Source organism: Rhinopithecus roxellana, chromosome 12 (genome assembly GCF_007565055.1).
Source record: "Rhinopithecus roxellana isolate Shanxi Qingling chromosome 12, ASM756505v1, whole genome shotgun sequence".
Lineage (NCBI taxonomy): Eukaryota > Metazoa > Chordata > Mammalia > Primates > Cercopithecidae > Rhinopithecus > Rhinopithecus roxellana.
Window position 1 is genome coordinate 22,272,396 of NC_044560.1, and position 27,441 is coordinate 22,299,836.

Consider the following 27,441-nt stretch of genomic DNA (forward strand, 5'->3'; position numbering starts at 1 on the left):
TCTTTTTGAAGACTTGTGCAGAGATCCAGGCTGTCATCGCTAGGGCAGACAGTGGCCCACCCAACAACAGGCTCCCAGGAAAGCATCATTGCTTCAGACCCCAGCCCAGGACAGGCCCTCGGGCTCCCTCCTCAGGTTTGGAACCAGGAGCCTTGGGGCAGTGTGCAATCAGCCATGCAGCTCCACCTGTCACCGTTCCGGCCCCAGGCAGACCTCAAGTGGGCCTGTCGCCCAAAAGGCGGATGGTGTGGAGTCTGCCTCCCCACCAAGACTGGCCCAGCCCCTCCTGTTTACCTGACTTGATGCATTCTGCGGGACCTGGCCTGGGGCAGGCGCAGCCTCAACCCTCTGATAACCTCATCTGGCCCTGTGGCTCCCCTCTCTGTGCCCGTGAGGATAGCAGCTGCCCGTGTCTCCCACCCCCAGTCCTGGGGTGAGGACCCCTTTCCTAAGATGTTTCTGGCAAGGCTTTTTGGGGGTCTTTTGTGGTAGGTGAGAGCCGAATACACGACTCGGGAAAGACCTACGAAGAGAATGGAGGTTGGGACCAGAGGCTGGGACTGGAGGCCAGGATGGGGGTGGAGGGGAAATGGGACTGAAGTCCCTGGGACATAGCTGAGGTCCAGCCACAGCCGGGTCCCCAGGCCTGCTGTGTATCCTCGCCAGAGGGCCCAGTTGGGAGGGGTGCATTCCTACAGCCCATAGGAGAGGGCCTGCCCTGGGGAAACAAGCCCTTCCCACAGCCTTCCTGGATGTTACGCCTGGTCGGGCAACTATGGCAAAGGCTGTCATCCACCGTTCATTCAACAGACGCTTAATGCCTCTGTACACAGGCTTTTGGCCCACAAGGAGTACTTGGAGGGGCCAGGCCCATCCCTGGGGAAGGGAGGGTAGACCTGGGTCCTCCCTGGCAGCCACCAGCCCCAAGAGGATGCACCCAGCCCCTGCGTATGGTGGACTGCCTAGGAAGAACTGTGCCCACTTTACTAAGGAAGACACGGTGCGTCTGAGACAAGAGCAGGGGACACACAGCCCTTATTGGAGCCATCCTTACAAAACCAGGAGTCAGAAAGGCCCAGAGAGGACAGGGTCCTGCCCAGGCCACACAGCTCTGCACACTGCTGCCACGGAGGAAAGCAGCAGGGAGGATCCCACCCAGGGGGCTGCCAGGGAGGTGGGCGCAGTTTGTCTGCCCAAGGAACCCCTCATCCTGCCCTTGACAAGGGAAGGGGCTGAGCCCTGGGTGAGGGGAGGCTGTGGCTGGGGGCTCCAGGCCGCAGGGCCCAGCGTGGGTGTGTCCTGCAGCTCCTGCTGAGGCTGGACCCAGGCCTCCTAGCCACGTGTGCCCAGCTGTTTGTCTGTAGGTCCTCTGAAGGACTGTGTGCCAGGTGTGTGGTATGCCCTCGTGTGGGGCCTGTGACAGCTGTACACCTGGTGTCTTCGTGTGCATGGTTGCCAGCGCGTGTGCCGTTTGCTGTGTGTGCCGTGGGGTCCATGTCTATGTGGGGGTCCATGTGGACAGGGATGTCTCTCCAGGCCTGTGCTCTCACTTGTGCAGCCAGCCCCCAGCATGCACGTGGGGCAGCATTTATTTGCACTTGTGCACATAGTAGCCAGTGAGGTAGCCCAGGATGAAGATGATCCAGAAGAGGGCCACGCCGCCCAGCACTTTCATGGCGATGCCCAGCTTGCCCGTGCACAGCTTCTGGGAGATCCTGGGGTGAGAACCAACTGGAGGTGAGCCCCAGGCCAGGGCCGCATGAGGGGCCCCTAAGTGGACTGTGGCCATTGGTCTGGGTCGGGGGAGGGGCCTGGCGCTCTGCTGGAGTGAAAAGGAAGCTCTCCCCACCCACAGCCAACCAGAAGGAAGGCCAAGGGCTGCGGTTTGCTGAGCCGCTGGACCGTGGGCTCCCAGCCAGGATGGGGTGGAGGGTGATGGGGCTGGCGGCAGGGGTTAGGGCAGGCGTCCCTGTGGTTAGGCAGGTTAGGCACCGGCCTACTGTGGCTGGCAGGCTGCCCCCAGGCCCCTTACCTGCGGCAGCTTGAGGCCTCTTCTGTGCTGGACACAGCCCCTAGACTGACTCCATCCCTGCTGCCGTCCTCCCACCTACTATAGTGGACGTGGCTCTCCTGGGGCTGCATGCTGTGGGGCTGCAGCAGGAGAGGTGGGGCCTTCACAGTGGTGAGATCAAGACAGGTGGCAAGGCTGTGACTTCACTGTAAAACAACCGAATGGAAGGCAGTAGTCAAGACCCCCTCTAGGGCTGCTGTTAGGGGAGGGGCACTAAGGGTCAGGGGCTGGCTCCCGCACCGGCTCTGTCACCTGACCTAACAGGCGACCTAGACACAGAGTGGTTGAGTCATTTGCCCAGGGTCACGCCGGGAGGATGGGACCAAGCCGCTGGAATTCCATCTCAGGCCAAGCCCTAACCTCAGGCATGTGGGAGGCCAGTGTTTCCTTCCAGCACGCTCCAGGGGCCTCCCTTCCTGGGTGCTTTTATCAGACAGCCTGCATGGCCTGCCACCCTCAAGAGACAAGGACATTGTGACCCAACCCAGGATGCAGCCCCTGATAACTGTCCCCCTCCTTAACCCTGCCCGATAAGGCGCCTGCTGACCTCTGGGGAGGCTGGCCCGGAGAGGGTGGGATGGGGCAGGGCAGCAGGTCCAGGGCAGCAGGTCCGGGGCAGTGGCTACAGCTAGACCGGTCCCTGCCTGGGGAGGATGCGTGGCTGGTCTCAGGCAGTGGCAGCAGCTGTGTCCTTGGCCTGTGTGGGTTGCAGCCCCTCCCCCACCCACACCTCTGGGAGGGCTGGGGCTTGGGGGGCACGATGCACTGAGCACAGGGCCGGGGTGGATTCAAGGCCTCAGGGAGTCCCTACAGAGACAGGAGGGTCGTGGGCTGGGTGGCTGCAGGACAGCCCAGCTCAGCTCGGTGCCTGGCAGCCCAAGTGCCCACAGAGGCCAGGAGACCGCAGGGACTGAGTAGGAACTCCAAGCACTAGCACAGCTGCCCGGCCAGCCTGAGCCAGCCCAGACTCTAATTACCTCCTTTACCCTCTGGCCTCTGTTTCGACCTCCTATTTACCTAAGGGGAAGGGGGTGCAGGGGGTGCCAGAAATTGACAACCCACCCAGGCTGTGGGACTGGGGTTAGCTCTCCGGTCTGCTGGGCCCCCAGTGTCCCTTCTCAGCATCTGGCCCCCAGGAGTGGGGTCCTTGGGCAGGCAGTGGCAGGCCCCTCACTTCTAGGGGCTGAGGCTTTGCTGGGCCCCCTCCAGTAGGGAAAGCTGACCTTCCTCCCAGGTCATCGGCACAGAGGTCTAAAGACACAAGAGCCACTCCCCTGCAAGAAGCCAGCTCAGAAACTCAGGCCCCAGGCAGTTCTGAGACTCCTGGGGCACTTCTGTATCTGCCCTTCCCCAAAGCCCAGAGAGGCAGAGGGAGCTGTCTCAAAGCCGTAAAGTGTGCCTTCGGTGGGAGCACGGGCTCAGTGCAGCCTGGCACTCAGGCCCAGGGAGGCCCAGCCTCTACTGGAGTATGGGTGCTGTCTTCCCGGAGCATGTGGAGCCCACAGCTGCCTACCCAAGGTTCACGCCCTCTTACCTGGTGTGCAGAATTCCAGTCTGGTCCCAGCAGCAATGTGCCAGCCCCAGTTAACAGCATGACCGGGGTAAGACAAGCTTAATACCACCACCCCTGCTTTCCCAAGTCACCCAGCTGTGGGCCAGGAGCCAGGGTGCAGCAGGGGATGGGGAAGCTTTTGCCTCTGTGAAAGAAGCAGCAGCCACCTCCTTCTTCTAGCCTTGATGTGATGGCTGGAGCTGCAGCAGCCACCTTGCAACCCCACATCCATGCAGCATTAGTCCCAGGAGTGCTGAGTCTCCAAGTTCACTGCAGCAGCCCATCATGGGCCTCCCGGTGGGAGAGGTTAAGCCCAGTATATTCAACTCTGGGATCCTGGGTTCCTGTCTTGCTGACGTAGAACGTGTGGTTCCCAAGTCACCCCGGTGGACAAAGCCACCAGAGCCGGCCCTTGAGGCTGGCCTCCCTCACTTGCCCAGTAAACGTCTCTCCACACTCAGGTGAGAGTCACAGCTGTGGCGGCAGAAACCCATCAGGGACGCCCCTCCACGCCCTGGGAGCCTCCCGGGTCCTGGCACCTCCTGGGGGTTTGTGAGTGCAGGAAGATCCTAGGTACACAGCGGCCCCTGCATAGACCTCTTCACCCCACAGCGCCTCAGGGCCCCACACTTACCCGGAGAATCTTGCCTGAGGGCCGGAGCCTCTGTGCCAGGTTGAGGTCAGAGCCTGGCCGCGGCCCGCACCTCCCAAAGGGGCAGATCCTGGGCTGAGGTTCGGCAGACGCCTCGAGCCTAAAAAAATAACCGGAGAAGCAGCCTTGCTAAGGGCTGGCAAGGGAAAGTGGCTGGGGTCGGGGGTCCCCAGCGGCCACAAGGAGCCAGGCGGGCAGTTCCGGGCCTGGTCCCGCTCCGCTGATTAGGCCGGTGGGGGTCAGTCCAAGGCACGCCCCCAGTCCCCGCCAATTCTCAGCCAGCGAGGCCGCCGCGCACAGGCCCACCTGCCCACTGTGGCCGCACCGGGAAGCTGCAGCCCGGCCCCCAGCGCGCCTTACCTGCGTCCGCGCGTCTCTGGTCTCCGCAGGGGCCGGGCCTGGGCAGGGGGCGAGGGCGGGGGCGGGGCCACGCGAGGAAGGGCTAGAGCCAGCAGCCGGGAGGCACCTGGTCCGGAAGGGGGCGTGGCTAGAGTGGTGGGCGGGGCCATGGGGGGAAGGGCTGGAGCCAGCAGCGCGGAGGTGCGTAGTCCAGAGGGGGCCGGGGGCGGGGCGAGAGGGGGCGGGGCCATGCGGGGAAGGGCTGGAGCCAGCAGCGCGGAGGTGCGTAGTCCAGAGGGGGCCGGGGGCGGGGCGAGAGGGGGCCGGGGGCGGGGCGAGAGGGGGCCGGGGGCGGGGCGAGAGGGGGCGGGGTCATGCGGGGAAGGGCTGGAGCCAGCAGCGCGGAGGTGCCTAGTACAGAGGGGGCTGGGTGCTGGGGGAGTGGGGCTGGGGCCCGAGGCTGCCCAGCCCCGGGGCCTAGAGGTGCAGGGGTCCAGGCAGGGTCTGAGGGCTACACTTCCCGTCCCCAGACGGCCCGCCCTCGGGGCCTCCAGGGTCCCCGACCTCCTTCACCCCTGCTGCAGCGGCTACGACGCCACGAGGCCCCCAGCCCCGCGGGGACCCGGCTGCAGCGCCGGCGAGACTACGGGAGGCTCTGGGCGCGTCTGGGTCTGAATCTTGGGTATCGAGGACCCGGCCGCGGGGACCGTCCCCCTCCGGGGCCTGAGGGGCATGGCGCCCGCACGTGGCCCACGCTCGGTGCTCGCGGCGGGAAGGGAAGCGGGTGTGGGTGGGGAGCAGAGAAGGGCGATGAGGAGAGCCCCTTCCGAATGTGTTCAGGCGCCCAGAGCCTGCGAGGCGCCGCGGAAGCGTCAGGGACCAGACACCGTTGCCGTCCGTAAAACCTTCCTTCCAGGAGCAGGGTGATGGGAACAGAGCCCCCCACCCTCACCATCTTCCAATCCTCCTGCAAGAGAGTGCCCCAGCCAGGAGAGGCCCCAGGGCAGGAGGTCACAGACCCCCTCTGTTCAGTAGGTGTGAGGTCTGTGCTGAATACTGGCTGGACACCCCGGCTCAGGCGTCCGGCAGCCTGGGGCCTCAAGGGGACCTGTTAGGAGCTAGGGGAACAGGCTGGTGTGCTGACCCCCAGTGAGTGAGCTTTGGAATGGGGAGTGTGGTAGTAGTTCAAGGTCGCAGAGGAGAATAGGCCCCCACGTGGATTCCAGAGAAGAAAAAGGTGGGACAGTGCCAACGCCCGGGTTTAATTCTAAGTCTGAGAACAGGACTCATGGTGGGGGCGGGTGGTTCTGGAGCTGGGCCCTGGCCTCTGCTGGGCTGACCGTATTTGGGCACCTGGCTGGGTCTACTTGGAGGTCCCCTTCTTGGTTTTGCTGGGCAGGAAGGCCTCTGACTGATGAAGGGGGGGCACTTTGATACCCTTCTGCTTCAGCTGATTATAGTAGTCGCTTCTCTCTGAGATAATTCTCTACACAAGAAACACAACCGTGGAGGTGGCCTTCCCAGTTCCTCACCTTGGCCTTGAGGCTGGTGTGCCCAGTTCATGCCAGCTGCCCGGGATACCACCCTCTCCTCCTCCAGAGGGGCTCGCTGCAGCAGGGGTGTGCTGGTAAATACTTACAACCGACTCTCCAGGGCTTTGTGGCGTTGCCAATTTCTGTGGTGGGAATACTCCCACGGCGGCTGATTTTCAGCCGCAGAAGTGAAGTCACAGAACACGGAGCTGGGGCAGGTGCACACCACCAGCCCACAGAAGGCTGCACTAAGTCCCCTCCTCGGCCCTCTTAGAGTTGTGAGGAACCCCAGACTCCAAGAGACCTTTGAGGTCATCACATCTGTCCCTCAAGTCCCTTCTGTCCTGTGCAGAGGGAACGTTGTCCCCACCCCTCTTCCAGTCTCCTCTCTGGGCCGTTGCTAGTTTGTGTCAGGTTACAGCAAACAAGCAAAGGTGCTCTTCCCTGGCTACTGTGCAGTGGGTATACTCCCTCCATCCTCTGTCTTCCCTCTTCTCTTCCTCTTTCCCTCCCCTTCCTCCTCCCCTCCCCCAGATAACAGTACCAAGGCCACAGAGATCTCTGCCCACATTACAGCTCTGCAGGAAAGGCACCGTCTGGGGCCTACCCGCTCTGCAGAGGAAGGGAACCAGGCCCCATGAACGTGGGTGCTGGAAGGTCGTGGGCACACACTGGGGTTTAAGGGCAGCCCTAGAGGGCAAAGTGTGAGTCTTGGGACCAGAAGCAGCTGCTGGTAAGAGGTGACCCCTGCGTAGCTCATGGCCCCACACAGAGCCACAGCCAGTGCCTGACTCCCAGATCTCTGAGTCTCATGACACCTTGCAGGTAAGCATGCGCTCTCCGTCACAGAGGGAGGCACCTATGACTCAGAGAAGTGACTGTGTGGCCCACAGCTGGTGGGTGGTGACCTCCTCATGCCCAGTGACCCCAAGGCCTGAATTATTTCTCCTACACCCTTCTACTTCTCCGAGGCCCCTGCTTGGGGACCCCTGGTCAGGAAGGAGCCCAGGAGGCTGTAGCCAGGATGGGAAGAGTCTGCGCCAGGGCCCTGGATCAGTGGGTGGGGATACCAGCGGAGGGGACCAAGCTGGACAAAGCAGGGGGCTGGGCTCCTGCTGCGGGAGAGTCTTCATGACCCGAGCGGCTTGTCCCCTCTCCACAGCGCTCAGGATGGGTTGTGGTGGCTACTGCTGGTCTCTGATGCCCCTCCCCCTTTTTGCTGAGAGTGGGTAAGACTCCCATGCCATGCCCCCACCCACCTTAGGATGATTTGGTCCCCTCTGCCTGAGCAGAGAGAAAGGAGGGTCCTGGGGTCCAGGTGAATAGGTGACACAGCTAGCATGAGAACAGAGTCCCTTGAATCTAACCTAGGCCCCCACCCCACCCCCTACCCCAGCTGTGGCCTAGGGGGATGGGGCCTGGATGGAGGCAGCTGAGCTTAGGGGTGTACCTGCAGGGCTTCCAGGATGTCATTGTCAGATATCTCGTTGGCCAAGGACTTGGTCCCGGAGATGCTAAAGGTGGCCTGGATGATCTTATTCCTTAGCCTCTCGAGCTATGAGCAAAGGGACAACATCGTCACTCATCTTTGCCCAAGAAGGCACTTGGCCAGTGGGCTGCACCCCCCAGCACTTTTTTTTTTATAGGCCAGGAAGGAACAGCTCGCCCTCACTTTTCACGGCTTTAGAAACTGGAAACGGGGGCCGGAGAAGTCAATGTGGGCTGCCTGAGAGCTAGGAGCTGCCGGATCCAACCCCTGACCCTGCGCGGCCCAGCCCCAAAGCCCAAAGGCTCTTTGACACCACGTTGGCTTTTCTAATTGGAAAGTAAAACCTACCCACACACACACACATATTTTTAAACCAAGAAACCAGAATAGTACAGAAGCTGCACGTAACCCCTGGACCTTCCTCCGCTGCCCAGGGGAGTTGCAGTGAGTGGATTTCCTGGCCCTTGGCGACACTCTCGCTTTAGGCATTTAACAGTGTGCTGCTGGTCCTTCCTCCTTTCCATGCTGACTAGGAGGCGTCTGTGCCATGGACAGCAGCATTGAACCTGGCCCCTGCGCACAGACCCGGAAGGCGTTCCAGTCTTTTGCTGCCGTGAAGATCCTTGTCTGCCTGTACGCTGCAGCCACCTCCCCAGAGGTAGCTAATCATGCCTCCCAGGAAGCTACAGAGGAAATCTCTCCAATCTGCGCCCCAGGAGCCTCAGAAAGAAACCCCTGGAGTTATGCGGCACGATCAGCACCAGTTCCTCGGCCATAAACCCTGACGACACAGAGGTGCCCAATGGGAGCCGGGCCCGAAAGGCTCAGCCTTACCTCCGAGTGGAAGCACGTCCGCACTGCCGCTTGGACAGGTTTAAGTAACAGCAGGAATGTCATGGGCCCCTGGCCTGTGTGAGGAGTGGAATCCTTTCCTTCTTTCCAGTATTTATTGAGTGCCCACTTTGTGCAAACATCGTGCCAAGTGCTGGAGGTCCTGAGGCCACAAGGGACTGGGCCTCTGTTCTGGGGGTGCCTCCCCAGGGTAGAAGTTGGCAGCTACCCAGGGTGCCCAGCCTCACTTCCCCACCCCCGTGGGGCCTCACCATCAGGCTTGGCGCTAGTTCCTGCTCACCGGGACTTAGCTTCAGAGTATTTCTTAGCTCAGCTTTCCAGGCTCTACCAGGTCAGTGCAGGCTGGTGTACAAATGGACACACCTAGACTGCCTCTGGTCTAATGCCTTCACCAGGACTACGGCTGGATCCCAAACTGTTTTATCAAGGGATACCAGGGGTGAGTGCTGCCGTCTGACCCAGCCGGAAGGAGGCAGGCTCAGGCAGGAAAAAGAACACAGTTGGCATTCCTGCTGGGAACATGACTTCAAAAAGCCTCCATACATGATCTTGACCTTTGCTTAATTTTGGATTCTAAATCAAGGTCAGGACCAGGCACGGTGGCTGATACCTGTATTCCCAACACTTCAGGAGGCCAAGGCAGGCAGACTGCTGGAGCCCAGGAGTTTGAGACCAGTCTGGGCAACATAGTGAGACCGTCGCTACAAAAAGTTTCTAAAATTAGCTGGGTATGATGGCACATGCCTGTGGTCCCAGCTACTCAGGAGGTTGAGGTGGGATGATGATGGCTTGAGCCTGGGAGGCCGAGGCTGCAGTGAGCTGTTATTACCCCACTGCACTCCAGACTGGATGACAGAGAAAGACCCTGCCTCAAAAAAAAAAAAAAAAAAAAAAAAAAAGGTCAGCTCTTTATTGATTTCCTTTTTGGCATGGGGCCTTCACAAGCAGGGTGCGTTCTGGCCTTGCTCACGTTTAATATGACGCCCCAGTGGGGTCCTGCAGTTAAGACTGCCTGGTCCAAATCCCAGCACCACCGCAAAAAGCAGGTCTGGGGTCCAGGGGGACTGTTCATCCTTTCCTGCTTGTCTGTTAAATGAGGATCATGATAACTACTTCATAGTTTGGTTAAAGGAGCCACATGACTTTGATACCAAGAAGGTACTTAGAATGGTACCTGGCCCAGCAAGCACACCATGACTCAGAGAGGGGTTGACACCACCATTCCTCTCAGTCCAGGCACCCTCCTCCTTTCCAGCCAGTGAGCCATCCCCTTCACAATGCAAGCCAAGACCCGCAGCCCTGCCCGCGGGGCTCCGCCCACCACTGCCATTGACGAATGCTTCTGGGGTACTCTGTTACACCCTCACTCCATCCTCTACCCACGCTTCTTGAGCGTCAACTCTGTGTGGGTGCTGGTGTACACGGCAGAACCAGCCCGAGCCCCCGTGTACTCAGAGCCTGGTTCTACCTTGGTGGGCGGTGGGCAGGGGCCCGGGTGCTTGGCCACCAGCTGCTGGGACAGACCCTCAGGAGGAGGGGCTGGGCGTACCCTGGACTGGGAGCTTTCCAGGGCCACGCGGACCTGCTGCTCTGCCTCCTGAATCATCTCCTTCTTGCTCTGCAAATCCTCCTGCAGCTGCTTCCACCTCTGCAGGTGGTTCTGGTCCAGTTCCACCTGCTCCTGCAGCTGGCTGACCTTGGTGTCCATCTCAGAGATGACATGGTCCCGCTTGGTGAGCTTTCTCTCCAGTTTCGACACTTGCTGGGGACATCCGGGGAGGACAAAGAGGTGGGGTCATTTCACCCAACCAGAGTACGTGTGATACCCATCCACTTTTTCCTAAAAGATGGCCGGCGGCCAGGGGCAGTGGCTCACGCCTGTAATCCCAGCACTTTGGGAAGCTGAGGCGGGTGGATCACAAGGTTAAGAGATCGAGACCAGCCTGACCAACATAGTGAAACCCTGTCTCTACTAAAAATACAAAAATTAGCTGGGCGTGGTGACGCATGCTGGTAGTCCCAGCTACTCGGGAGGTTGAGGCAGGAGAATCGCTTGAACCCGGGAGACGGAGGTTGCAGTGAGCTGAGATTGCACCACTGCACTCCAGCCTGGTGACAGAGCAGGACTCTGTCTCAAAAAAAAAAAAAAAAAAAAAAAAGGCCAGCAACTCTTGCTGGGTCCCTCCAGTCCAGTCTGGGCCCAGCGATTGCGAGGAGCTTTCTGTACGGACGTGGGGCCCAGAGATACGTCGAGTGGCCTGCTACCTAAGTTAAGGGACTCTGGCTGGGCTGTGAAGAAGCTCCAGCCCCGTCTTGCCCTTCACTGTGTTGGGACTTACAGCAAGAACAGTGGCCTGGCTGACCATTTAATGACACCCAGGCTGTCACCTGTCGGAGAAGCTGGTTGTCCTTCTCAATGAGCCCCATCATCTCTTGGTGTTTCTTATCTTCTCGGAGGTTGGAGAACTGGAAGGAGACAGAGGGGTTGGCATGGGGGTCTCCCAGGTTGAAATAACAGACTGAACACTGGCATCTAACTTTTTTCCTTCCCCAAAGCTCCCTAAAATAATGGCAGCGGGATTTCTACTGAAGGCAGGGAGAAGAGGAGAAGAAAGAGGACTAAAAATATTTTGGAGAGTTTGAAGATGGCTGAGTGGTATCTGACATCCCAGATCCAAAAAAGCCAAGTAGCCGGCAGTAGGGAAAGCAGAAAACAAGCCCAGCTCACACTTGAGTTCCTAAAGGTCTCAGACATTGTTGGTCCGGGTTCTTCTAAACATGGAGACTAACATGAGGACGACTGGTGGAATGCTATTTCAGAAATGAAGAGCCCTAGGCCACGTGCGGTGGCTCACACCTATAATCCCAGCACTTTAGAAGGCTGAGGTGGGTGGATCACTTGAGCTCAAGAATTTGAGAGAAGCATGGGCAACATAGATCCTGTCTCTACAAAAAATGAAAACATTGGTTGGGCGTGGTGGCATGCGCCTGTGGTCCCAGCTCCTCAGGAGGCTGAGATGAGAGGATCACCTGACCCTGGAGAGGCTGAGGCTGCAGTGAGCTGTGATCACACTACTGAACTCCAGCCTGGGTGACAGAGTGAGAACCCATCTCAGAAAAATAAAAATAATAAAGAAAACAAAAGAAACTCTCCATTAAAATGCCAAAGCAAAGCACACTGCTCCGCCCAGGGAGCACGGAGTGGTCAGCTGTGTGCTCAGAGTCCAGTCAACTCGAACATTGGAGCAAAGCTCTCAGATGAATGAGAGACCAAAAGCCAACTTCAAAAGGGAACTTGTGACCAGGCGCAGTGGCTCACGCCTGTAGTCCCAGCGCTTTGGGAGGCCGAGGTGGGCGGATCATGAGGTCAGGAGATAGAGACCATCCTGGCTAACGTGGTGAAACCCTGTCTCTACCAAAAATACAAAAAATTAGCCGGGTGTGGTGGCGGACGCCTGTAGTCCCAGCTACTCGGGAGGCTGAGGCAGGAGAATGGCATGAACCCGGGAGGCAGAGCTTGCAGTGAGCCAAGATCGCACCACTGCACTCCAGCCTGGGCGACAGAGCAAGACTCTGTCTCCAAAAAAATAAAATAAAATAAAATAAAAGGGAACTTGTAGGAAATAGGAGTGGTGCAAGAAGTTAGAAAACTAACACTATGATGAACACTGTCATTGAGGGAAGAGAAGATACTGCATTTGTGAAGCCACACACGAGTGCGCTTCGAAAAATGAAAAATGGAGCATTCAGAGAACATCAGAGTAAAATATTATAACAAAATGAAAACTCAAGAGCTGTTGATAAAGTTAAGGAAATCTTCAGAAAGTATCTGTAAAAGACAAGGAGACAAAAAGGAGGAGGTAACAGATAAAACAAGAGCAGGACAGGAGGTCCAATAGCCAAATAATTGAGAGAAGGACATGAAAAACAATGAAACCAAAGAAAATTCCAGAGCTAAAGCACATGAGTTCCCAGATGGCCCCTGAGTGCCCAGTACAACAGATGGAAATGCACCCTCAATAAAGCATAACTCTGGGAGGTTTCAGATCCCCTGGGACAAAGATAGATCTTACAGCTCTCCAGAGAGGAACAACCCTCCCACAAAGAACCATGAACGTCTTTGGACTTCTCATCAGCAAACCTGAAAACTGTAAGACAACAGAGGAATGCCTCTGTGATGCTGAAGGAAAATGGTTTCCAAACGGGAATGCTATATCCAACCCAGATGTTGCAAGGGTGTACAGTAAGGATATTTGCCAATATATTGTGTCCCCAAAACTTTACCCCTTTCATCCTTTTTTTTTTTTTTTTTTTTTTTTTTTTTTGAGGTGGAGTTTTGCTCTTGTCGCCCAGACTGGAGTGCAATGGCACAATCTCGGCTCACTGCAACCTCCTTCTCCTGGGTTCAAGTGATTCTCCTGCCTTGGCCTCCTGAGTAGCTGGGATTACAGGCACCCACCACCACACCCAGTTAATTTTTGTATTTTTAGTAGAGCCAGGGTTTCACCACATTGGCCAGACTGGTCTTGAACTGCTAACCTGAGGTGATCCACTTGCCTCAGCCTCCCAAAGTGCTCAGATTACAGGTGTGAGCCATCGCGCCTGGCCTCAGTCATCCTTTTTGATAAAACTACTGGAGGATATGCTCCACCAGAAATAAGTGAACTGGGCAAGAAAGCAAAACATATGGGATGCAGCTGTTTTCAAGTTGTGGTTTATGAATCAGTACTGTTCTGTAAAACTTATTTGAGTGTGTGTGTGTGAGAGAGACAAATAACTGTCCTAATGATGTCAGTGCAACATGATTGTGATAGAATGATATGGGGAGCAGGGTGGATGGAAAGGCTGCCCTTGTGTGTGCTGGGGGGTGGCAGGGGAGGAAAAAAGGAAGCATTAAATGATGTTAAGATGGAGAAAAATCTAGAACGGGCATTATGAACATGCTATTTAGAGATATGGAGATAGATTCATAAAGAATGTGCTGGAAGAATTTAAAATGATGCCTTAGGAGAGGGCAGATGAGAGGGAGGAGGTCAGAGGCTCCTGGTTTTCATGACAGGCCTTGTGGAACTATTTGATCCTTTAAGCGATGTGCATGAATAACTTTGATAAGAATAAAAGCTTAAAACATTTAACAAAAACGACAAGAGTGGGCTCAGTGGAGTAGCAGTTTCTCTAAGCACAGAGAGAGCCTTCTCACCCCCAGGACTCAGGGGCCGGGAGATGCTTGAGGAGAGGCCAAGAGCACAGTGGCTCAGGAGACAGGGACACATGCTTCCAGCCCAGGGGCAGGGCAGGGCTGTGGCTGGACACATGGGCTCCAGCCTCCCACACACCTTGGGGAAGCCTGGCGGGGCCGCTATCAGCCACACAACCCTGGGCCAGCTGCCTGGACGCCCCAGGCTCAAAGTCTCCATCAGTAGATGGGACGGGTGGCGCCTGCGCCGAGCTGCTGGGGGGTTAATGAAATCTGGCCCATGCTCACGGAGCGGAGGCCGGTACTAAGCGCACGGCCACCTTGTCGGTCATGGCTTGTAGCTGCTGCTTCCGCTCTCGAAGCTCCTTCTGCAGCGTCTCATTTTCCCTATCGATCTTTCGCAGTTGGGATTCTTGGAAATCCAGTTGTTGTTGTAAAGACGCAATCACTCCTGGGCGCAGAGGCAGTGAACAAGAGCAAGCAGGGGCAATGAGGGACTGGAGAGGGCCGGACCACCGCGCCAGCTGGGAGGGCTCTGCGAGCCTGGGTGAGGCTGCTGACACCTGCCCCTGCTCCAGCTCACTGACCAGAGCAGGCAGCGTCTGGGCGTCCCAGCTCCTGGGCCAGGACCTGCTGAGTGGCCAAAGCCCAGCCCCCCGCCGAGGCCCTACCTGTTGCAAGGGAGTATCTGGTCCTGGTGGCCTCCAGGTTGGACTGGAAGTCCAGGATGACCTGCTCGTACTCCTCCAGCTGGGTCAGCAGCTCCTCCTCAAACGACTCGGCCAGGGAGGAAGCACTTTTCCTGGGGGTCTCCTCTTCCTCTGGCAGCTCCCTTTCCTCGGAGTCCTCATCCCTGTCCCCTTCCTCCTCTTCCTCCTCCTTGCGTCCCTCATGTATAGCCCCCAACTGGCTCACACCTCCCCTGGCACCCGTGTCCTCCGCCCCCTCGGGCTCCCCTTCCAGGCCCTCGTCCTCCTCGCCACCTCCCAGGTCCAGCTCCTTGCCCCTCTCCGGTGCTGCAGACTCCTCCTGCATCTGCGAGATGGGTAGGGCAGGGGCTGGGCAGGGCTGCGGGGCACCCCCAGGGTGGGGGACTCTAATGCTTATGGCAGGGGCACCGGGGAGGGCGCCTCCTTCCCGGCTGCTGCAGGGTCCAGGGAGCGGGAGAGCATCCTCCTGGCAAGGTCACCAACAATGGCCCAGGCACTGCGGCCTCAGTCATGGGTCCTCCCTCTGTCAGGAGACTGCACCTGACCTGTGACTTCAAGGGGTTAACAACCCACCCACCTCACCTCCTCCCCTGGAGTGGGGGCACCCCAGGTCAGGGCTGCAGTGGGGACACTTGGGGCCTGGGCCTCTTAGCTAAGCAATCTGGGTGGCTTCTGGGCCGGGGTCCCCCACTGCGTGCCCACTCTCCAGGCAGCCCGCACCTGCTGCCAGTGCTGCAGCTCCTCCTCATCTCTGGAGAAGGCCTTCAGGAGGCTCAGCCTGCCCAGCTTCAGCGAAGCATCTGAGAGCCGCTCCTGCAAGATGCCCGGGGGACCCTCAGCTTTCCAGCCCCTCCTGCAGCACCCCAGGAACGGACCACTGCCTGTCCTGGAAGGGACAGTGGCCTTTCATGTCTGGGGAGGGGACCTGCATCCTCCTGCCAAGGGGCTGGGGGATGTGGGAGCTGTGGCAGTGGAGGGCACAGGAACCTGTGGATGGGTAACTCGGGGGGGCAGAGGGGTTCTAGGCAGCCCCAGAGCAGCCCCCAGCAAGTGGCCTTGCAGTAAAAGACAAGGCCTTGGAAGTCAGGGAGCCAGCCTTAGACACGCCCACAGTGCATGTTGTTGCCTGGGTGTCCCACCCTCAGACACCCACCCAGTAGCCTGGGAGGACGGAGAGTGGAAGCCCCTGGCTGACCACCTTTCCCTGCCCCTGCCCTGTGTGTCTAGGCAGCCTTCCCTTGAGGCATTTAGGGCATTTGGTATGGTCAGAGGCCTTCCCCCTGGTCCCTGCTTCATCTCTGGCCCCCAGCATAAACTCAGGCTATCTCCTCAGGTATGAAAGAAATCAGGTCTTAGGAAGATCAGGTGACCACCGCTGGGTACAACACAGACCTGCCACATCCAGTCCTCTGCCCAGACCTAGAGGTGGGATAGCATCCCCACCCCACCCCTACCCCAACCCCATTCCCCACCTCACAGGGGGGCTCACAACCAGAGAGTAGGGAGAAGGGATTCCCGGCCAGGGCAGGGTAGTCCAAGCTACCACTGCCCACGATGCACACGGCCAGGCCTGGGGAATCCGCCTGCAGGGTGGCCTCCATGACCCAGGATTTCAGAGGTTAGCTCAGCCCTCGTTATATAGATGAGGACCCTGAGCCCAGATAGCGCCATGCCTTGCCCCAGGCAGAAAGCAAGTCAGAAACCAGGTGCAGGTGCCTAGACATCGGCTCACAGCTCTGATTTGTCATTTTGCACCTCCATTCGCCTCTCCCCTGCTTGTTGCATCGGCTCACAGCTCTCATTTGTCATTTCGTGCCTCTGTTCGCTTCTCCCCTGCCTGTTGATCAGAACCCTGAGAACCGGTCCGCGTTCCAGTGAGGACCTGGTAGGATCCAGGGGGCTTGGGGGTTTGCCAGGGGTCTGTGTGTCACCAGCAGTTTTGGATGCTTTGGAAACGACTGTCTTAGAGCTCTGCACTGTGCCCCGCTGGGGCTGGCTCACCCTCCTGCCTGGGGACATGGATGCCTCTTGGCCTTTGCCTTTGAGGAGGCATTTCAGCTGCGTCTTCAGGGCCTCCCTCTCCTCCTGGAGCAGCAGGATCTCCTCGTCTTTCTTCTGAACCTGTATCTCCAGCTCGGACAGGCAGTGATCCTGGGCAGAAAACCAGGGGCAGTCCCCGTGGGCCATGCAGCCACACACTCTTCCCCCAACCTGCCTCCAGCCCACCCAGGAGGAGCAGATCTGCTGTCCTGGGACCCCAAAACCCCATGGTCCCAGGGATTTCAAGATGTGTACTGCAGTAAAGAGCTAGCACTACACATCTGGAGAGCAAGATGTGCCAGCTCTTTACTGAGCCATGCCTGGCACCTCCAGCGCCTCTGCACCCATCCTAAGAGCAGATCCTAAACCCTCCTCCGAGGAGTTGCAAGGCAGCTTCCCTTTCGGACCTGGCCTGTGGTCTGTCCTTGCACCCCACTATACCACAGGATGCCAGTCTTCTTTGCAGGCCCCACACTTAACTGGCAATACCCTCCAAGCTTCCCTAGGGGCTTGCTGGGGAGCTCCTCAAACTTTTGTGCTGGGGAGCTCCTCAAACTTTTGTTCTCAGAATCTCAACTCCCTCAATTCTTCAAAATTAAAGACAAAAATAAAGATGTTTTCAGGCAAACAGAAACTGAAAGAATCTGTCACCAGCAGATCTGAACTTAGAGAAATACTAAAGGGAGTTCTTCAGGTGGGAGGAAAATGATCCCAACAGAATATTCTGGAAGGAAAGATAACTAGAAGGTCCCCTAAATGTTTGGAAAGTAAGTGATAGGCTTCTGTGTCACCAATGGGTCAAAAAGAAATTACAAAGAAAGCTAGAAACTTTTAAAACTGAATGAAAATGAACATCTGGACACATCAAAGCTCGTGGGACGCAGTTAAAGTTGTGATTAACGACAAATTTACAGCCTTAAAATGCATATACCGGGAGGGCAATGGAAAACCAATGATCCAAGTATCTATCTCAAGAATTCAGAAAAAGAACTAAAAATTAGGCCGGGCGCAGTGGCTCAAGCCTGTAATCCCAGCACGTTGGGAGGCCGAGACGGGTGGATCACGAGGTCAGGAGATCGAGACCATCCTGGCTAACCCGGTGAAACCCCGTCTCTACTAAAAAATAAAAAAAATTAGCCGGGCGAGGTGGCAGGCGTCTAGTCCCAGCTACTCGGGAGGCTGAGGCAGGAGAATGGCGTAAACCCGGGAGGCGGAGCTTCCGGTGAGCTGAGATCCTGCCACTGCACTCCAGCCTCGGTGACAGAGCGAGACTCCATCTCAAGAAAAAAAAAAAAAAAAAAAAAAAAAGAACTAAAAGTTAATCCTACAGAAAGTAGAAGAAAAGGAATAAAGTTAGGTGTGAAAATTTATGATATAGGAAGGGAGAGAGGAGCAAGTGGGAGAGAGAGGAGAGAAGGATAAAGCAAACGTGGCCACATTTAACATCTGGGGAATGGAAAGGTACATGGGAATCTTTATAGTATGGATTCTTACCACTTTATGCCTGAAATACAAAGTTAAAGGGAAAAAAATGTGCAGAAATCACATTTCATCACCCTGGTCATGGTCACCTGATACACTCTCACATCTCAAAATAGTTCGAAGACTGCTGGAAAGGAGATCTGATTTCCTGTTAGAGCTGCTGAGTTTACACAATGCCAGCTGCAAACTTGTGGCAGGTGGCTCTCTTGCCACCAAATGAGAAGAGTTCATCTATGACAGCCCAGATGAAGGCAGAGATGAGATAAAGAAAAGCCTGATGAGCCCCTTGGAGCTCCTGGAGGCAGCCAAGCCTGCAGCCCTTCCCTTGGATGGTTCATGCACATGACCTGGTAAATCTCCTCCCTGCTGCCTGCATGAATAACAACAGCGTATCTACCTGCATGAATAACAACAGCGTATCTGCCTGACTCTTGTCTAATGGTACACTCAGGCCATTTCTCAGAAATGCAATTGCTTGATTAAAGGGTAGGAACACTTTTAAAGCAGTGAAATCTCTAATAATGTACAGGTAGAGCAGCAGGAGTAAACAAAATGAATATCATGGACCCACAGGAGCAGGAGCTGGAACTGGCAAGCCCCCTTGTGTCTCCATTCAATCATATGACCCCCCCAGGTCTCTGTGCCCTGCATCAACTCGCCAACATTTTGTGACTCATGTCCATAATTTTCATCAAAACTTTATCAGCTTCAAAAGAATGCGGAGAAAGGAAACAGACACCAGAGAAAAATCAACAAAATCTAAAGCTGATTCTAAGAGGTGGTTATTAACATTGATAAAACTCCAGCGAGACCAATGGGGAAAAAGAGAAAGGAGGTACAAGGCAGCCGTATTGGAAATGAGACAGAGGCTGTCCTTATGCTGCCCACGCTGCTGCATAAAGGATAGTAATTATCCTTGTACTATGTACAGCCTTAGGCTGATAAATTAAAAAGTTTATATGAAATAGATGCATTCCTAGAAAAACACAGAACACAAAACTGAAATGAGGAAAAAGATAACCTGGATATATTTTAAAGGAATTGAATTTGTGATTTCTTTTTTTTTTTTTTTTGAGACAGAGTCTCACACTGTCACCCAGGCTGGAGTGCAGTGGCTTGATCTCAGCTCACTGAAACCTCCTTTTCCTGGGTTCACGCGATTCTCCTGCCTCAGCCTCCCAAGTAGCTGGGATTACTGGCACCCGCCACCATGCCCAGCTAATTTTTTTTTTTTTTTAGGATTTTTAGTACAGATGGGGTTTCACTATGTTGGCCAGGCTGGTCTTGAACTCCTGACCTCGTGATCCGCCTGCCTCAGCCTCCCAAAGTGCTGGGATTACAAGGGTGAGCCACTGTGCCTGACCTAATTTGTGATTTTTAAAAGTGCTCCTGCAGGGGCCCAGTGTGGTGGCTCACACCTGCTATCCCAGCACTTTGGGAGGCTGAGGCAAGAGGATCACTTGAGCTCAGGAGTTCGAGGCAAACCCAAGCAACATGGAGAGACCTCGTCTCTACAAAAAAAATGAAAAAAGTTAATGGGCATGGTGGCGTGTGCCTGTGGTCCCTGCTATTCGAGAGGCTGAAGTGGGAAGATTGCTTGAACCCTAGGAGGTCAAGGCTGCAGTAAGCTGGGATCACTCCACTGCACTCCAACCTGGGTGACAAAGTGAGACCTTGTCTCATAATAAATAAAATAAATAAATTAAAAACTAAAAGTGCCCCTTTAGATGGAGCCCACAGTGAGCTCTGATCATGCCATTGCACTGCAGCCTGGGCAACAGAATGAGACCCTTTCTCTAAATAAATAAAGGCTGGGCACGGCGGCTCACCCTGTCATCCCAGCACTGTGGGAGGCCGAGGCGGGCAGACCACGAGGTCAAGAGATTGAGACCATCCTGGCCGACATGCTGAAACCCCATCTCTACTAGAAATACAAAAATTAGCTGGGTGTAGTGGCGCGTGCCTGTAATCCCAGCTACTTGGGAGGCTGAGGCAGGAGAACTGCTTGAACCCGGGAGGCAGAGGTAGCAGCGAGCTGAGATGGCGCCCCTGCACTCCAGCCTGGCGACAGAGCGAGACTCCGTCTCAAAAATAAATTAATTAATTAATAAAATAAGAGTTATCCTGTGAGGACTCTCCAGACGCGGACTCCTTCAATGGCGAATTCTTCAGAATTTAAGGAAGAAACGGCATCAATCTGATACAAACTCTTACAGAGAACAGAAAAAGAAACAAGGTACCGGGTGCAGTGGTGCTCCCAGCACTTTGGGGGCCCAAGATGGGTGGATCACTTGAGCCCAGGAGTTCCAGACCTGCCTGGGCAACTTGGGGAAGCCCCGTTTCTACAAAATACAAAAGTAGCCAGGTGTGGTGGCGCACACCTGTAGTCCCTGCTACTTGGGAGGCTGAAGTGGGAGGACTGCTTGGGCTCTGGGAGGTCAAGGCTGCAGTGAGCCGGGATCACACCACCACACTCCAGCCTGGGTGACAGAGCGAGACCCTGTCTCAAATAATAATAATAATAATAATAATAATAATAATAATAATAATGAAAAGAAATAAAAAGAAAAAAAGTAACTGTTTTCCAGCCTTTTCTTTCATTTTAATGAAGCCAGAATAACTTTGATACTAAGATTTGATGAGGGAATTACAAGACAGTGAAAATATAGGTCAGTCTTTCTTATAAATATAGATTTTTAAAATGACACTACAATGAATCAACTTGTACATAAATCAAGCTGGTTTTTCCTGTTATGATTTTGATTTAGAATACATTCTCTGAAGTAGAGTCTGTGGGTGCAAAGATGTGTGAATGGCTGGAGGTCATGCCTGCCAGGGAGTCTGAGTTCCATGCCGGCATAACTGCCACCCACTGGGGTGAGGATGGACAGGAGTGAGGAGCGTTGTCAAAGCAGGGGGTCTGGAGGTCATTTTAGGCCATGGGGACCTGCTTGATGCAGCTAACCAGATACTAGAACCAGAGCCTGTCAGGGGGCAGGGCTGTCCTCCCAGCCGGAAGCAGAGCGAGGGAGTAGGGACCTGGGATTTGCACCCTCTCCGCCAGTACCTTCTCATGGATGACTGAAAGGTACCAGGGCATCCTCTTTCTGGAGCAGCTCTGGGATGCGACTGAGCTGCTGGTGACCGGACTCAAAGTCTGGGGTTTGCTCTTCTTCCTCAAGTAATTGAACTCGCAGGCGCTCTTACTGAAGGGAAGGAGGTGCCCTGTGGCGACAGCAGAGACCGAATGAGAAACAAGACCCTTCCCTGCCGAGCTCCTCTGGCCTCTTGGATGACGATGTCCACCCTTCTGAGACTTCCCTCGGAAACCCCTGTCTGCCCAGACGGACTCCGATCTGTCTCCTAGCTCTTGTCACCTCACTTTGAGGACACAGTGTGATGCTGCTGTGAACACGATGGGGCGCCCACACCCAGCTCAGTGCATGTGCTGAGGGAGTGAAGGAAGGTGTGGAAGCTCCGGCCGAGATACCCAGGACAGAGCAGCCAGAGCTGGGAGTCAGAACAAGGGGGTCATCCTGATGCTGTCCCTGCACACCTGGTTGCTTATCCCCTCCTGGGGCCTTAGTTTCCCTATCTTTTTTTCGTTTTTTCTTTTTGAGATGGAGTCTCACTCTGTCTCCCAAGCTGGAGTGCAATGGCACGATTTCAACTCACTGTAACCTCTGCCTACCAAATTCAAGCAATTCTCTGCCTCAGCCTCCCGAGTAGCTGGGATTACAGGCGCCCGCCACCATGCCCAGCTATTTTTTTTTTTTTTTTTTTTTTTTTGTATTTTTAGTAGAGACGGGGTTTCACCAGCTTGGCCAGGCAGGTCTTGAACTCCTGACCTCGTGATCCACCCGCCTCGGCCTCCCAAAGTGCTGGGATTACAGGCGTGAGCCACTGCGCCCAGCCCAGTTTCTCCATCTTTAAACTGAGGGGAGGGAGGGGATTCTCCACCTTCCTGAGCCTAAGGGCAGCTGGTCACTGCAGACTCTAGGTTTCCTCCAATTAAGGCAAGAAAGGAAACTCCGTGCTGTGAATTTCCTCTTGGTAAATGGAAACAGGCACACCTGTCTGCGGGAACAGTGTCCTGAGGGGTCTCTCTCTACCCACAGTGAGGGATACACCCATCAGCCTCTGGGTAAGGGCCAAGGGGACAAAACTTTCAACTATGATTTTTCCTAAAGACAAGGGGCCATGGTCCTGGGGGGACTGCAGCCTAAGCTGTCAGGCAAGGCAGGGCTAGTTCTGCATAAGGGAGCCCGGGGGCCTTTCTGTGTGACTCCTCAGGAGGCAGGCAGTCCTGGAAGGGAATTCCACGTGGCATAAGCAGCAACCCTGCAAGAAGCAGGCCTCGAGCTCAGGGGCCCAGCAGGTGCAGGCAGAGGCCCTAGGGGCTCCCTCACCATCCAGGTTCGTATCCGAACCCTGCCTGGCCAAGAGCAGGTCCCGGGTGCCCCTCCAGGTCTCTGAGCTGTTGTCAATCTCCCCGGACAAATCGGCCTCGGTGGGTGAATCGGCCTCGGTGGGTGAACCTGCAGAGTGTTAAAGATGCCATCTGGTGACTGCTGTGGTCTCATCTCCCCAAGAACTCCAGGGCAGACTCTTATTTATCCTTAAGTACACGTAGGGGCACAGGTAGCTTTTTTTAATGGATGCATGGGACTGAGCAAGGGGCTGAACCAAAGGGTGGGCTTCATCCTCCTGCCTGCCTTGGTGTCTCCGCCTCAACAGACCCGAGTGTGGCTGAATTTCTCTAGTTGATGCCCCCTGTCCCCTGGAGGGCAGACCCCACTTTCCTTCAGTAAAAACATGCCCTCCTAAAGGTCGAACAGAAGCTCCCCCACCTCCAGACCAGCCCATCCAAGGCAGACCCTGTTTCCCCTAAACCATCACAAAGCGCCCCAATGGCAACTGCCTATGAGCAGTATGTAGACGCAGACCCCACGCCCAGGACACCGTGCGGCCCCTCAGCCTCCCCAGAGAACTGCCCACAACAATCCCTGGTTCTGGAGCCCTGGCCGCTGTGGAGACCCTCTTGCTGAGGCGGAGGGGGGCCTGAAGCCTAGAAAGGTGGGGGCCCTGCTTCTGCCTGATGCCGGCTGAGATTCGTGGACAGCACGGGACCCCCTCCCCACAACCCCCACCTTGGCTTGGCTACTGGTCACAGGAATTAAGCTCAAGCTCGCCATCCCTAAGAATGGTGTCTTGTGTGGGGACATGGAACCAGTCCAGGTCCAGGAGCAGATGCTGGGATAAAGCCTTGGCTCTGGGCAGCGTCCCCCAGGTGACCACGGAGCTCGGCAGCTGCCTGCTCTGAGCCTCCTGTTCTCATCAGAGCAGTGAGGGGTTGGACCGGACAGCTGCTGGGGCTCCCCAGGGGCACTGTCCCTAACGAGCTATCTGGCTTTATGGGATTCTTTCCTGAAGCTTCCAGAATCTTCAACCATCTCCACTCCCCTAGCCCCTGACCCTACTGAAGTTTTAGTGGGTTAGACAATAGAAAAGCAAGAAGTCTGGGGAGACAAATCAGAACGACAGTGGCCAGGAGAAGCCTCCCTCCACCTGCAGCCTCACCGCTGCCCTGGCTCCCTGCGCACAGGGCGGATTTCAAAAGCAGCAGCTGGGGCCACCGTGGAGGCCAACTCTGGTGGCTGCTCGCAGACTGAAGGGTGCAGCAAGTCCTGCCCCGGCCCCTCGACTCTGACAGGCAGTTTCACAGGCGGCCCTGGTGGGGGGCTCTTACCACAGTGGGACATGGATGTGGCCCTGGTGCTGAACTGGGGGCAGTCAGGACGCCTGGGGAAGACCCTTCGAAGTTCCTCCATTTTGGACATGAAGCTGGTGAGGCTGGTGGCATCCTTGGGTTCACTCTGGCAGGGCGGAGAAAATAAGACAGGTGCAGAAGGCCCCTGACTCTAGGCCAGCCCATGCAAGGGCAGACCCTGCTTCCCTAAACCATCGCCAATCACCCCAATGGCAAGTGCCTATGAGCAGTATGTGGACGCAGATCCCTGCCCAGGTGCCTATGAGCAGTATGTGGACGCAGATCCCTGCCCAGGTGCCTATGAGCAGTATGTGGACGCAGATCCCTGCCCAGGTGCCTATGAGCAGTATGTGGACGCAGATCCCTGCCGAGGTGCCTATGAGCAGTATGTGGACGCAGATCCCTGCCCAGGTGCCTATGAGCAGTATGTGGACGCAGATCCCTGCCCAGGTGCCTATGAGCAGTATGTGGACGCAGATCCCTGCCCAGGTGCCTATGAGCAGTATGTGGACGCAGATCCCTGCCCAGGTGCCTATGAGCAGTATGTGGACGCAGATCCCTGCCCAGGTGCCTATGACCAGTATGTGGACGCAGATCCCTGCCCAGGTGCCTATGAGCAGTATGTGGACGCAGATCCCTGCCCAGGTGCCTATGACCAGTATGTGGACGCAGATCCCTGCCCAGGTGCCTATGAGCAGTATGTGGACGCAGATCCCCGCCCAGGACACCATGCCGCCCCTCAGGCCTCCCCAGAGACCTGCCCACAACAACCCCCTGGTTCTGGAGCTCTGGCTGCCCACCGAGGGCCTCTTGGGGACCCTGAGGCCTAGACAGATGGGGGCCTGCTTCTGCCTGGAATCCCAGCACTTTGGGAGGCCAAGGTGGGCGGATCACCTGAGGTTGGGAGTTCGAGACCAGCCTGACCAACATGGAGAAACCCTGTCTCTATCAAACACACACACACACACACACACACACACACACACACACACACACAAAGTTAGCCAGGTGTCGTGGCACATGCTTGTAATCCCAGCTACTTGAGAGGCTGAGACTGGAGAATCACTTGAACCCGGGAGGCAGAGGTTGTGGATCCGAGATCATGCCATTGCACTCCAGCCTGGGTGACAAGATTGAAACTCCATCTCAAAAAAAACAAAAGAAGAAAAAAGAAAAAAAGAAACCACAGTCCACTAGGTCCAGGCAATGCATTCACCCAGGAAGCTGCCAGGAGCCGGGGTGACCATCTCGGGCTCCCCTAATACACGGTGGCACAGTGTACCTGTCTGGCTGAGGTCCCCTTCCACATTTTCTCCCCTTCACTCTCCTTTTCAAGATGCATGTCGGGAGTCTTGGGGCAAACTATGCATCTTCTCCCCTTGGCCAACCAGAGCACCAGAAGCCAAGGTCTGCAAGAGGGGAGGACCGGCCAAAGCAGCTAACCCAGAAGAAGCCAGTGGCACGTGGGGACTAAGGCACCAGGCCCTTCAGAAAGGGAGAGGACCTCAGGGCTCTTTCCACCACTAGCACTCAATTCGCTGCCTGCCTGGACTCCCCCTTTGGTAACCCATCAGCAGAAGGCCTGTGGAATGCTTTGTGGGCTGACAGCTCTATGGGTCCTTGAGGAGGAGGAGAAGCAGGTCACTTCAAGGCCCGTGGCAGCCCTCCTCCCAGGACCCCATACCGTCTTCCTGTAGTAGCGGCTGATGGTCTGGACTGACTTGCTGAGCGTGCGTGGCTTTTGGTGCAGTTTCCATTCTGGGCACTGGGCGTCCCGGCTGGCCATGTTCTGGAGGAGCATCAGGCCCCTGGCCATCGAGCTGGACATCAAACTGTGCCTCTCAGATGGGCTGGCCTTCTTAGGTAACATGAGGCAAAGACCAAGTGAGCTTTGCTGCCTGAATGTGGACCTGAATGAGGACAGGCCCAGCTATTCCTGTGGATCTCTCTTCAGCCTGGCTTGGGGTGTTGAGGGGAAAATGGCCTCGAACATGAACCTGCTAGCTGGTCCAGTGGGAGGAGATCGGCTTCCAGAGCTCCAGGTCCTGTAGGCTCCTGGGAGCAGTGGTGGCATCACAGATGTCTCCATAGAAACCGTTATGCAGAGGCCGGGCACGGTCGGTGACTCAAGCCGGTAATCCCAGCACTTTGGGAGGCCGAGATGGGTGGATTACGAGGTCAGGAGATCGAGACCATCCTGGCTAACACAGTGAAACCCCCCCCCCACTAAAAAATACAAAAAACTAGCCAGGCGAGGTGGTGGGCGCCTGTAGTCCCAGCTACTCGGGAGGCTGAGGCAGGAGAATGGCGTAAACCTGGGAGGCGGAGCTGGCAGTGAGCTGAGATCCAGCCACTGCAGTCCAACCTGGGCGATACAGTGAGACTCCATCTCAAAAAAAAAAAAAAAAAAAGAAACCGTTATGCAGCAAAAGGGACACACGGCTGGATGCGCTGGAGGCCAGTGCTGTGACATCAGGTTTTTGAGAAGAGCAAAGCTCAATACTGAAGGTTGGCTTCTGGGCTGGGTGTGGTGGCTCAATCCTGTAATCCCAGCACTTTGGGAGGCCCAGGTGGGAGGAATGCTTGAACCCAGGAGTTAATTTTTTTTTTTTTTAAATTAGCCAGGCATGGTGGCACGCACCTGTAGTCCCAGCTCCTCAGGAGGCTGAGGTGAGAGGATCACCTGAGCCTGGGGAGGTCGAGGTTGCAGTGAGCTGTGTTTGCGTCACTGCACTCCAGCCTGGGCTACAGAGTGAGACCCTATCTCAAAAAAAAAAAAAAAAAAAAAAAAAAAAAAAAGAAAGAAATAAAGAAAAGAAAAGGAAAAAAGAAAAGTCAGCTCCCAAGGACACAGGAGTCCAGCTCAAATCTGTCTCCACGTGCTGGCTTGAAGACAGTAATTGTATTAGAAAAGGTTTAGGGGGTGGGTTCTGGGATTAGAACCATTTGGCTAAGAAATTCCTGGAAGAGAGAGAGAGAAGTCTGGCTCCCTGGGAATGATTTTCCAGGCTTCAAATGCCTACCTCAGGACATCTTTTAGGGAGAGAAAGACAAAACCCCTATTTTCAGAAGCCTTGATTGGGGTCTGAGTGGGAAGAAAGGCTTCTCTGCTTGCTGACTGAAGGAAATTTGAAAGGAGCCTGCCCCTCCACACCTGTGGGTATTTCTCGTCAGGTGAAGATGAGAGACTGAGAAAAGAAATAAGACACAGAGACAAAGTATAGAGAAAGAACAGTGGGCCCAGGGGACTGGCACACTCAGCATGCAAGGACCTGCACTGGCACTGGTCTCTGAGTTCCTTCAGTATTTATGGATCCCTGTTTTTACTACCTTGGTGAGGGGAGTGTGGCAGGGCAACAGGGTTATGGTGAGGAGAAGGTCAGCAGGGAAACATGTGAGCAAAGGAGTCTGTGTCATGAATAAGTTCAAGGAAAGGTACTGTGCCTGAATGTGCATGTAGGCTAGATTTATGTTTCACTTTACACAAACATCTCAGTGTAGCAAAGAGTAACAGAGCAGTATTGCTGCCAGCATATCTCGCCTCCAGCCACAGGTCGGTTTTCTCCTGTCTCAGAATAGAACGAATGGTCAGCTTTACACTGAGACATTCTATTCCCAGGGACGAGCAGGAGATAGAAACCTTCCTCTTATCTCAACTGCAAAGAGGCCTCCCTCTTTCTCTCCTCCTCCTCAGCACAGACCCTTCATGGGTGTTGGGCTGGGGGATGTAGGGTCTTTGCTTTCCCACGAGGCCG

The 27,441-nt window shown here is 55.7% G+C and overlaps 2 protein-coding genes across 8 annotated transcripts; both read right to left on the reverse strand.

Annotated features, from left to right (window-relative positions):
- Window positions 1-1,529: 1,529 nt before the first annotated feature.
- SMIM1 (small integral membrane protein 1 (Vel blood group)) lies at window positions 1,530-4,810 on the reverse strand. 7 transcript variants are annotated; one of them, XM_030941622.1, is made up of 6 exons: window positions 4,636-4,770; window positions 4,258-4,375; window positions 3,606-3,975; window positions 2,619-2,715; window positions 2,033-2,217; window positions 1,530-1,715 (listed from the first exon to the last, which is right to left on the reverse strand). In XM_030941622.1, exons 5-6 carry the CDS (start codon window positions 2,140-2,142, stop codon window positions 1,589-1,591), a joined length of 237 nt encoding a protein of 78 aa, XP_030797482.1. In that variant the 5' UTR covers window positions 2,143-2,217; window positions 2,619-2,715; window positions 3,606-3,975; window positions 4,258-4,375; window positions 4,636-4,770; the 3' UTR covers window positions 1,530-1,588. The 7 variants fall into 7 exon arrangements, with proteins under 7 accessions (XP_030797482.1, XP_030797481.1, XP_030797483.1 ...); XM_030941621.1 differs by lacking the exon at window positions 2,619-2,715 and having other exon boundaries at window positions 4,636-4,769; XM_030941623.1 differs by lacking the exons at window positions 2,619-2,715; window positions 4,636-4,770 and adding an exon at window positions 4,582-4,630.
- Window positions 4,811-5,977: 1,167 nt separating this feature from the next.
- On the reverse strand, window positions 5,978-25,679 carry CCDC27 (coiled-coil domain containing 27). The gene is given in 12 exon segments (XM_010361823.2): window positions 5,978-6,100; window positions 7,597-7,701; window positions 10,037-10,249; window positions 10,876-10,953; window positions 14,005-14,135; window positions 14,356-14,719; window positions 15,115-15,207; window positions 16,396-16,545; window positions 20,984-21,141; window positions 22,326-22,454; window positions 23,666-23,792; window positions 25,371-25,679. Coding segments are annotated over 12 exon segments (1,980 nt in total).
- Window positions 25,680-27,441: the final 1,762 nt, after the last annotated feature.

What these genes read in the sequence shown, in the direction of transcription:
- SMIM1 (XM_030941618.1), bottom strand. Translation starts at nt 4,784, where the DNA reads ATGGCCCCGCCCACCACTCTAGCCACGCCCCCTTCCGGACCAGGTGCC. An exon ending in CCAGAGACGCGCGGACGCAG is followed by an intron (nt 4,376 to 4,635) that starts GTAAGGCGCGCT and finishes TTATTTTTTTAG; the next exon opens with GCTCGAGGCGTCTGCCGAAC. An exon ending in CCTCAGGCAAGATTCTCCGG is followed by an intron (nt 2,716 to 4,257) that starts GTAAGTGTGGGG and finishes CATCCTCCCCAG; the next exon opens with GCAGGGACCGGTCTAGCTGT.